Source organism: Magallana gigas, chromosome 6 (assembly GCF_963853765.1).
Source record: "Magallana gigas chromosome 6, xbMagGiga1.1, whole genome shotgun sequence".
In the NCBI taxonomy this organism is placed as follows: domain Eukaryota; kingdom Metazoa; phylum Mollusca; class Bivalvia; order Ostreida; family Ostreidae; genus Magallana; species Magallana gigas.
The window spans coordinates 9,335,124-9,346,850 of record NC_088858.1 but is presented as its reverse complement, the minus strand read 5'-3'; the positions used below and the strand labels follow the sequence as shown (position 1 = coordinate 9,346,850).

The following is an 11,727-nucleotide window of genomic DNA, read 5'->3' as shown; positions in this document are numbered from 1 at the left end:
ATATTCAAAACAATACCAGATTCAACAAAAGAAAAGAAATCAACTTCACTTGACCGAACAACTAATTTTGCGCATATATTTTTAAAATCTTCGCCTTTAACAAATCAGGCTACAGTCCCGAGTTCGTTATACCCGCTAACAACAACGAAGAAACTAAAACTGCTTAATTCAACAAGCAGCAAATCTTCCCTCCAAACAAAGGAAAATCAAATTTCGACCACCTCGTCCGTTATAGTTCCTATTTCCAAATTGCTAATGCAAGGCAATACCATATCAATGAAGGAAGGTTGCGTTTGTTCAGATACTGAATACTGCGCCGAATTCCGCCAGGACATCGTGTCCCAGGCGGAAGTGACATCCAAACTTAATCACCTACGGTCGACATTGTCTGTAAACAAGTCTTCTCTCACTTCCTTTGTCCGACAGAAAACTTGTGCCGTTGACGAGCGTACGTCGGCGAGAAATATAGGCTATGTCGGCGTGCTCGTAATCTTGATGTGTTCGATGTTAATCATCTCGTGTGATTTGATCACCTTATTTCAGTTAGTTAGAAAAGTTTAAAAGACGTTTCTGACTTTTACGAATATGTGAAAATAATTACTGGAACAAATGACGAAGATATCAACAAGGTCAGAGGAACAAGATTCTTATCAATGATGGTAGAGGTGAAATCTATGTGCCGCCATGTTTTAACATGTATATATGTTGTAACATTTACATGTATCTATTTCATGGAGTATGTACAAGAAATCGATAAAGTTGTATTTTGAAATAGTAAAAAAAATTGTTTCATTTTCAGAATAAACTCAAATTTGTAATTGCAGTGTTTGATTTTTCTGATCGTGATGGTACATAAGTTATGTAACGCGCTTTAGATACAAATGTAATATTGAAGAGCATAAGGCAAGAGGCCTATGTGCCACATCGCTCACCTGAAAAAAAGTTCTTTTATCTAAATATATACTAAAATATTGTAAACTCACAAGATATTCTCTTATGTCTTAAGATTTGACAATGCAGAAAAACAGTATTAAAAATCGTGCCTACATTTTTTAACATTATAAGATGCATCAACTGATTAATCTTATTATCCTTGACCTCAATATTTGAAACTCTCTTGGGCCCCAGTATTTCCGGGGTCACAATCTAAATTATCATAGATAACTATGCTTGCATCGCAGTTCTTGAGAAGAGGAGTTTTAAACGTTTTCTCTATATATTTCTGTGTTTGCATTAAACCCCCATTTGGCCTCAGCATTGGTCTAGGGGTCATTATTTAAACAATTTATAATCTACATTATATGAGGATACGTGCATAGTAATCTTACAAATTGAAGCATCATTAAAGTTCTTGAGAAGAAGAGTTTTATAACATATTCCCTATACATATCTTTAACTGTTTAACTTTGAATTCCTCTTAGGGCCCATTTGGTCCGGAGTCCGGGATTGATGGTTTTTACAAATAAGGATGTACACTATCTGAGGATTTTTTCATAGTACACTGTACATGCAATCTCATAAATTGTAGATCTTTATTTATTGCTAGTATGTTGAATCCTCCTTGGGGCTCTAGCATTAGTTCAGGGGTCATGGTATTAACAATATAGAACCTTCACTACACATTCAAGCGTTAGTATAAATATTGGAATTTTGGAGCAGTGGTTCTTAAAAAGAATTTTTTATACGCATGCCTTTTTTCACTGTTTCGTACTTCTCCGCATTTTTATAGGGCTTTCGCTTTTTCTCATAAGGTTTCTTTGTTCCAAATAAGCAAAACTTGGCCCATTTGGTCTAAGAGAAGAAATCAGAAATCTGAAAGAGTTTGCACAGGGACGGACGAACGCCGAATAACATATCAGAAAAGAACACTTGGACATTCAGGTGAGCTAAAATACAAGAAAGATGCAGCACACAACAAACAAAGCTTAGGCCTACATTTTACTGACGATATTGTTATAAAAATGTACTTACGACAAAATATTAAACAGAATTTTTTTTTTAAAGGTTTAAAGTGCTGATTATTATTTATATCATAATAAAATGTTTAATGGTAACGCATTGTAAAAGACAACCTAAAGATGCATAGATGTCCCCCATGGTGAACATTTAGCACTGAACACTGCTGAAATGTAGTAATCTTTTAATCATTACATTTTGGTTCAAAATATAATAATTGTCAATTATACTATTTTTGAAGAAGGCCAACCAGGATATTTTATTTGAATTTCGTGAGACATTTTGCAGACAGTCACCTTGTAAAACTTTTTATTTCATTCATCATAATTCTTTAAACACTGGATAAATGCGCCGATCTGTCAATCTGCTCTAAGCAATCTCGCACACTTCCGGTAAGTTCGAACAATTTCCTGTCTGAATCGTTTATGGATAATGCTGTAAATAAAGGGGTTAGCTGCTGAGTTGATCATATAAGACCTTATCAAAAAGTTGTATGCCACCTCAATATGGTTTCCTTTGTTAACATCGATGAAGACCGTATGCGTTATTTTTAAAACTCTTGTTATCAAATGTGGCAGAAAGCCAATAATAAACACAATTGTGACGGAATAGAAAATCAGCGTTGAACCTTTCATTTGAATTCCCCTCTTGCCGATAGCAAACCCACACCGCTCAATGTTTACTTTTGATAAGCTACACTGGATTTTTTTAGACTCCGATGTGTTGTGCATGAATATTAACCCATCATGTACCGATCCTTTGCGGCGGTTATATAGTTTCATTCCTATTAGAGAATATAGAACTATCATTAATATCAAGGACAGTATGAACACAAGATTGAGAATGAACAAATAGACCCTGGCTTCGATAGTCTCGTCACTGAAACTAGAGCATTCGTAACCCTTGTATGTAACATTGTCTTTCTGAACCGGCGAGGCTTTTAGACCTGCAAACATCCCAATTGGCCATGAAAAGAATACACTTAATCCGACACAGATACAGCATGCTTTCTTGGCTCGACTCGGGGTGAATAGGATTTGAAACCTTCTCACACAGAGGTTCATGTATCTATCTATCGCGACAGCCACCAGGGTAAATCCAGCGGCCAAAACGATGGCGAACTCTACGAACCTCATTGATTTGCAGAACTCCCCTGACGTAAACAGAAACTGATTTCTGAGGTCGTATATTTCAAATGGCATCACAATAGCACAGTTCAGGAGATCGAATATGGCCAGAACGGAAATGAACACCCTTTTTGTTGTCGATTTACTTTTATAATACACGTAGAAGACGATGCTGTTCCCGATACCTCCAATGATAATTAATACAGAGACAAAACATATCACCGGTAATAACAATATGGCATTTTCGTCGTTTTTCTGATCCAACAGTTTTTCTACATCCAAATGAGATTGTTCGCTTTCGTTACTTGCAATAGTTGCATTCATCCTCACCACTAATAATTGTTGCCGTAAATGTTAATTGCTTTTCTGTTTTTATGTTATCCACATTTGCTTCCTTATGGTGCATTTCCTTTACTTAGATAGAAAGATATCATACTCTCTAGTTTTCCTGTAAATTTCAGAATACCGTATCAGTCTCACATTTTTCAAAAACACAACATTTCAATGATGGTAAATGTTCTTTAGATCGAGTTTCTTGCTTCTACAAAGTTGATAAATACTGTCTATATCGCCTATACAAAGCCGAAGTTCACACCTGCGAAAGATAAATACATATCAATTATATACTTGCAGGAGCAACTGCAATTCAAGTCGGTAATTAGATTGGTGAACATCTCCTATCAAACATGTATCTATGTTTACGAAATACATACATATGCATGAAGGCGAATAAATCCCGAGCTTCTAAAGATTTCATACCATCGGCTGGACCTGGCAAAATCGGATTACATTGTTTTGAATTTGGGACAGTACGGCCAGTGTTAGGAACACAAATAATGGCTAAATAATGAGGACTTATGAGATGAGGAGGCTTATTTACTTTTCATAAAATGACAGCCACTACACTGAAAAGGTCAACCCTGAAAATGTCATTGTTCCAATGGACTACCTCAGAGGTCTTTATCTAATGCTACAATGTAACAAGGGAGTTTTAATTCTCTTTTAATTGAAGGGGCTAGATTCAGATAAAGATAAAAAATGGGGAAATATTTGACATATTAAATTACACGTATATATAATTATATATATTATACTTAATATAATATGTTTTACGGTGCTACCGTTCTGGCGAGCGCAGCAAGAATTACACATACCTTGCATCATTGTCAACTTATAGTTTTATTTAGGTATCAACGAACGTCAAAGAATTTTTGAGAGAGTATTGCTCTACAATAAGTATGCTAAAGGTACTAATTTTAATGGTTATGATACATACAGCGCAACCCCGAGAGAGAGAGAGAGAGAGAGAGAGAGAGAGAGAGAGAGAGAGAGAGAGAGAGAGAGAGAGAGAGAGAGAGAGAGAGAGAGAGAGAGAGAGAGAGAGAGAGAGAGAGAGAATTAGAGAGAGAGAGAGAGAGACCGACCGACCGGTATGGCTCTTGCTAGTATATATATATAATCTCTATATTAAAAAAGATTATAAACAAATCATATGTCAATGAGGCAGGTATCGCAGTCTATACTGAAATAGCCATTACACTCATTACAGATGTTTGATCCACCTCTAAATTTATCGCGGGAAATATAGCGCGAGTGCACTGTGACGTCATCCATGACTTTATTCGTCTTTGTTTGCGTTTCTCGACTCAATGCGAAGGTATGGAAGCATGTAACAAATCTTTTGAGTCTTGCCAAAGCATATGCAGTACTCAAAACTTGTCTTCAAACTTTAAGTCACCGTAAATTACGAGTTAAAAGTCGGCCATTTTGGCATAGCACCACGTACGGGTGAAAACATTAGAGAGCATTATGGGACGTAGACAAAAAAATTTGTTTGATGAACTGTAGGATTAGCTCGTTCTTTTTCCCGCGCACACTGGTTCTTAGAGCTCGCTTTGCTTGCCCGACGCCGCGCGCCGGCAAGCTGCGCTCGCTATAAGGAAACATATACTTGCAAATATGGTATGTTAAATTAGACCTGCATAAAGTTACCAATTATTTTACAAGTGGTACCTCCTTCCTTTTAGAATCGTATCTTGTTAAATGAGATGATTTATTTTCTTTCAATTTATTGTTGTGATTATCATTTAACAAACAGGTAAAAATAATATTTTAAAGTGTAAAGGGCAACATCTTTTATTCTGAATTTATTAAATTGAATTAAAGGTTCCAACAGGTTTATCAAATTAGGATAAAAATTCTTTCAATGCTGCTTCATAAGAATGGATTTAGTCGATAGGGTTAATCGGGGTTTAAAATTTCGTAAACATTCATTTTCTATGAAAAAAAGAAGGAAATAAATAATTAATCTTGTAGTGCTGTCTATTTTTGCAGAATTAAATATATCTAGGATCCCTTAGTCTCTCCAAAACCGGCATTTAACAAGCCCTTGACCTCCTCTTTCAAATGATGTCAAATTGAGTGTAGCTATGGGGATTACTTTCACAATGATTTAATATTGAATAACAAAAAATGCCTTCATTTTCTATTCCTTTAAACCCGTAAAGCACGGGAAAAATATTCATGAAATCAATTATCAATACATTTTTTTTTTAAAAGGTCTCGTTTTATCCAGCAATAAAATCTTGAAGATTCGAATATAAATTATTGTTGTTTTCTCTTTATGAGTAATCTGAATGCAAACTGTATGGTATATGATTGGCCTTAGGTAGCAAAGAACAGTTTCAGATAAAGTACCCGGTCAATATTTTTGTAAAATTGAGAGTTGCTGTACTTGAAGGCTTATGAGTGTCGCTAAAATTCATTAAATGATTTTTAATTATTATCATTAGTTAGAGGGATGTCTCTTGTTGAAATTGATATTCAATATGTAGGCCTCATATGTTAGGTACACAATATTCAGAAGTACTAGTAAAATGCGAACCAGCGGCTATGACTGTTGTGTTGACTTTACACAGTAAAATTGCAAGTTACAGACGGGAGGTAAAATAACACGAAAAGTAGGTGGATGAGACATTGTAAACTATACACCGGTAAGTTTTTGACATGTGATGGTGCAACATGCACACAGTACAGAAGGTCAACCATTTGCAGGGAATTAGCTGGGGGAGGTCTAAAAAGCTGAAAAATCATGAAAAATTAGCGAAATATGAAAAGGTTAAAAATTCATTAAAACCAGTATGTAGAACATTTTACAGGTTTTCCTAGTAATTTCCTCCAGAAATTGGTGGTTGGCCTTATAAAGAGTGAGTAATAAGGTATTTGTGCTGAATGAGAACTGAGAAAATTTTAGTTACAGAGTTCTGAAAACACACATCCCCTGGCTATGATGAACTGTATAAAAAACTGTCACATGCCACCTTAGGTCTAAGTCACAACTGGTCGTACGTGCTTCCATAAAGGTGGTCTACGGGCGGATTTTAATGAAAATCTTGCGAAACACTCAAGTTCATCTTATGATTTTGGAAGGACGTTTTATACGCTTCTCGTAAATACGCACGGTGGATGTTGGGCATGTTGCAACCACTATTGAAATAAAACCACTATTGAAGAAATTATTTCAATAGTGGTTGGGAATGCATTTCATTAGAAAAATCACTTTACAACCACTATTGAAATAAAACCACTATTGAAATAAATTATTTCAATACTGGTTGGGAATGTATTTCATCTGAAGAATCACTTTAAAACCACTATTGAAATACAACCACTACTAAAAAAAATATTTAAATAGTATTCCGGGATGTATTCCATTTTGAAAATCAATTTACAGACACTGTTGAAGTACAAGTACAATTAAAATAATTTTTTCAATCGTAGCTTAGAATGAATTTCTTCTTTGAAAATTTACCTTTTTTTCTTTACATTTCTCTTTCTACAAACATATCATGCCCTATGATATTGTATATTATTTGCAAAATTGTGAACATCTTGTAAATTGCCAGAACTTCTATTCAAACCCCCGGTATATTGAATAATTATTTATTGATAAATATTATTATAAATATCACTATTAATATGAATTATTTCAATAGGGGTTGGGGGTTACTTCACTACGACCACTATCGAAATATATTATTTCAATAGTGGTTAAGGATGCGATTCATTTCAACCACTATTGAAATAATTTATTTCAATAGTGGTTGGGGATACCTTTCATTTCAACCACTATTGAAATAAAGTATTTCAAAAGTGGTTGAATATGCATTTCAGTTTCATGTCTATTATTATGTCTGTTTGTAACACTTTCCTTTCTGCTAGGAGAGTTTCTTAAGAAAAGGAGTATGCCTTATGAGATGATGAATTCTTTTTTGATTATGATGTTCTTTGACTACCTCTATATGGTCGTGTTTCCCATACTACCTGTCATTTGGAACCGAAAGTGTTATGCACAGTCGGAATAATAGACATTAAAATTACATGCATCCTTACCACTATTGAAATATTTTCTTTCAATAATGGATGTAATGAACCGCATCCTTAACCACTATTGAAATAAATTATTTCAATAGTGGTTATAATGAGGCGCATACCAAACCACAATTGAAATAATTTGTTTAATTCAATATTGGTCATAATGAAGTACATCCCCAACCACTATTAAAATCATTTATCTCAATAGTGATATTCATTATAACATATACATGTATCTATAATGATATATAAGCTATAAATTATTTTTAAATATGCAGGGATTTTGAATAGAAGTTCTGGCAATTTACAACGTTGTCTTCTAGTACAAATAATTTTCATAAAACATGATATATGTTTAGAAAGGTAAAGAAAAAATATGAAAACAGTTCTATATGTTAATCTGCGAGGATTGGTTATTTCTGCAAAACAGTGAAAATCCTAAAACAAGTACATTTATTTCATAGTTTTGTTTATTATTACCATAAAATATGCAAGTCTTTAGTACCTTAATTGTGTATTTGAAATTGCCTTTTTTCCCCAAATGTGTTATAATAGTGATTACATGGTTATATTTATAAAGAAATTCATTCCCATCTACGATTGAAAAAATAAATTTAATTGTAGTTGAATTTTAATGGTGTCTGTAAAGTAGCTCTTATAATGAAATACATCCCTAACTTCTTTTCAAATCATTACTTCAGTAGTAGTTGTATTTCAATAGTGGTTGCAAAGTGATTCTTCTAATGAAATACGTCCCCAACCACTATTAAAATATTTTACAATGTATTTCAATAGTGGTTTTATTTCAATAGTGGTTGCAATGTGATTTTTCTAATGAAATACATTCCCAACCACTATTGAAATAATTTATTTCAATAGTCACCACGGTTTCCCCACGAGATCTGAAAATGGATACTGCTCTTGCGCTTCACTCAAAAAACCCGTAATTTGACTTGGACGGATTACGCAAGGAGATCTCACTTGTCCCTTGCGTTACACGTACGTTGACTGCAAGTCGCTTTTGCATACCATCAACATGCGTGTCTTAATGGAACGCACAGTATACGTACGTCATGCGTACACCGATTGCTCGTGGTCGACCTTAAACAAGAGATGTTTGTAAAACACTTATGCCCCCCTCCCTTGGAAACATCCACAAAGGAAATAAACGTGAACGGCAAATAACGAATTCTTTTTAAGTCCAAGGGGTATAACTCTGTCGAAAATTGCTCTATCATACCCAATATTAAACTTGACCTAGATATTATCATAATAAACCTGTATACCAAATTTCATTCCAATATGTTCCTCCTCTGCGAAGAAAATGAGCGAAAACTGCGAATAACTGGAATTTGTCTACGTCCAAGGGCCATAACTCTGTCGAAAATTGCTCGATCGTACCCAATATCGAACTTGACCTAGATATTATCATGATAAACCTGTATATTTAATTTCATTTCAATATGTTCATCCTCTGCGAAAAAAATGAACGGAAACTGTTGGTGGACCGACCGACAGACCGACCGACCGACCGATCGACAGACAGCAGCAAAGCAATCTGCCCTCCCTTCTTCGAAGGGGGGCATAAAAATGATTATGTAAGAAAAAATCACCATAAGATAAGAGAATCGACAGTTTTACCATTCATCAAAATCATATCAAAGATTGTAGCATCCCTCTTCTTAAAACCGAGATCAAACAAACAAATACGTTCTTTTTTAGACAAGAAAGGAAGGCGACGAAAAAGAACAGGACAAGAAGGAACTGGATATTGAAGTAGATTTTGGGTGTCATAATAGTATTTCACAGGTTTAAAACATGGCTGAAGCAAAATAATTTCCGAATTCCCCTATGAGTTAAGGGCGTTTCCATTCGGGTCAGGTGCTGATTTTTTATGAGATAAAAACAATGTGTAAGATGTCTGACTATCCAGGTTTTGTAACAATGCGAGGTCATTTGAATTTTTTATACGTGTTGTTTCCGGAGAGGCGTGAAAAGGTCCGGGCTTGATTTTCGTAAACAAAGTATCAACCCTTGCTGGATGCACGTCTGTTTTTTCCCACTAGATTGTAAATGAAGTGTTGTTTAAGAACAAGAAGATTTTCCCCAAAAGTTCGTTTTGAATTTCTAATCTGCATCTAAAGTTGCGCAATTTTGGTTAGAATATATATATATATATATATATATATATATATATATATATATATATATATATATATATATATATATATATATATATATATATATATATATATATATATATAATAAAATTAAATACAGTAGCGACACCTGAAGAAAAAAGGCAAAATATTTCCCGATCCCTTTGACTTGCAAGCGTTCTAGGATAGAAGCTTACATTTTGTATTGATTTTTTAGACATTCCTGTAAAAGAAAATAATCAGAAACGATTATAAGGACCTCAACAAATAAAACAAATCATTTTTATAATAATTACGCAAACCAATTAATTAACACTAATTAATTCGGTAACTTCTAAAGTGTGTGCTAAAGTACATAAGCTCACAGCCGTACAATTTTAATTTGCATGAAAATATATCGAAACACCAACTGGGTTTATTGATGGTCTCTTTCATCCAGAATTAGAACGACTTGACTTAAAACAGCTACATGTATTATCTCTGGACTTTGCAGTGTGGTTAAACTTCCCCGTGTAAATTCGTATCATATTATACAAGTATGCTGTTTGTGCTTGCACTTCCTTCCTCTTGAATATGCACGAGCCTTGTGTGGTAAATAACTAAGTCGTGATTGCGTGTTGTTGTGATACAACAGAGCATACCAACGATAAACAATGTACATGTTCACTGTTCTTCGTGTATGTGAAATGTGGTGATAACAAACCGCGTTCAAAATCAAAAGTTCAAAGAAAAAATACAAAACAGGAGCAGAGCAAACACGGACCTGTACAAAAGTTAGAGCTTGGATCAGGTTCTATGGAGGAGTGATCGGGCGTCCTCTGCTGGACGGTCACACCCGCCGTGTGCTCTTTGTCGTCATCGGGAAAACGGAAAAATCCGTAGACAATTTGGTGATTAATAATGGCCTAACAATAAGTCAGTCAGTATTCGAACTAGCGGAAGATTGTTTTTGCTGTATCAAAAGGCATACAGTTAACATTATGGTAATTGTCTACTATCCCAATGAGATACAATATGCATGCATTCTGGTCTACATGTATCAAATAGTAATGCCGATCTAAAAGATATAGAATATACAGTTTACATTTTAATTATGATATACCATCCCATTGAGATATAATACATGTACACTGACCTACATGTACATTCATAGTAAGTTCGTATTCATATAAAGAATATTCCGGAACAGCATACATGAACAATGGAGACTTACATAAACAGATCGTGCTGATATATATATATATATACTTAACTACTTTTTTCAATTGCACATTAAACTTATAATTGCTGAATGAAACACGGAAGTAAATGTCGAATATTGTTTTAATAAATTTCTAGCATTTCTACATCATTTGATTGGATGGTTTTTATGGACCACTTTGTTTATATCATACGTACATTCTCTTACTTATGTCCTTTATTTTATAACACCACTTCTTGACTTTGTATTTTGGAGAGGGTTTATATAGGCTTTGCCTGTTGCCTGATCCATTTGATTACTCAATTAAATATATTTAAATTAAATTACTTATGTCCTTTCCGATATATTTCATTTTATAAAATAAAATATACAACATGACTACTTTTAGTCATGTTGTATATTTTATTCGATAAAATGAAATTTAGTCATGTTGTAAATTTTATTTGATAAAATGAAATATACCGGAAAGGACACTTACAATAAGTTCGTATGCATAAAATATATATTACTATCGAAAAATAAGATGATTTCTTGGGACATTTAACATTTTTTAAAAATTTAAACCCTTTATATTAGTTTGTTTACTATGTCAGATGGTCGTTTTTGCAGCATTTTCATTAACATTTACAAATTTGGTTTTTAGTACAAAATTTTGTACTGATCCGTTCAGAATAATACCCTGCCATAGCAAACATACAATGAAGAGCACCATGATTAAATAAATGTGAAACGTGGAAATATTGAAATGAAAAATATTACCTTACAAACGCTGTCTCTTCTGCTCTGCATTTGTTTTCTCTTCATTTTTAACCCAAGAGCAGTTTCTCCCATAAACCGGAAGTCACAACTTCAGGACGTGACTTTGTGCACAATGGGGCCTCAATTAGCGATAGAGTTCAAGTGATGAAGA

General features: G+C 34.0%; 1 protein-coding gene across 1 annotated transcript; it reads right to left on the bottom strand.

Annotated features, from left to right (window-relative positions):
* Window positions 1–2,251: 2,251 nt before the first annotated feature.
* Window positions 2,252–11,725, bottom strand: LOC105334555 (cholecystokinin receptor type A). The gene is made up of 2 exons (XM_066086957.1): window positions 11,577–11,725; window positions 2,252–3,678 (listed from the first exon to the last, which is right to left on the bottom strand). Exon 2 carries the CDS (start codon window positions 3,405–3,407, stop codon window positions 2,316–2,318), a length of 1,092 nt encoding a protein of 363 aa, XP_065943029.1. The 5' UTR covers window positions 3,408–3,678; window positions 11,577–11,725; the 3' UTR covers window positions 2,252–2,315.
* Between the last annotated feature and the right edge of the window lie 2 nt (window positions 11,726–11,727).

Coding starts and splice junctions, on each gene's coding strand:
- LOC105334555 (XM_066086957.1), bottom strand. CDS start 3,407: ATGAATGCAACTATTGCAAGTAACGAAAGCGAACAATCTCATTTGGAT.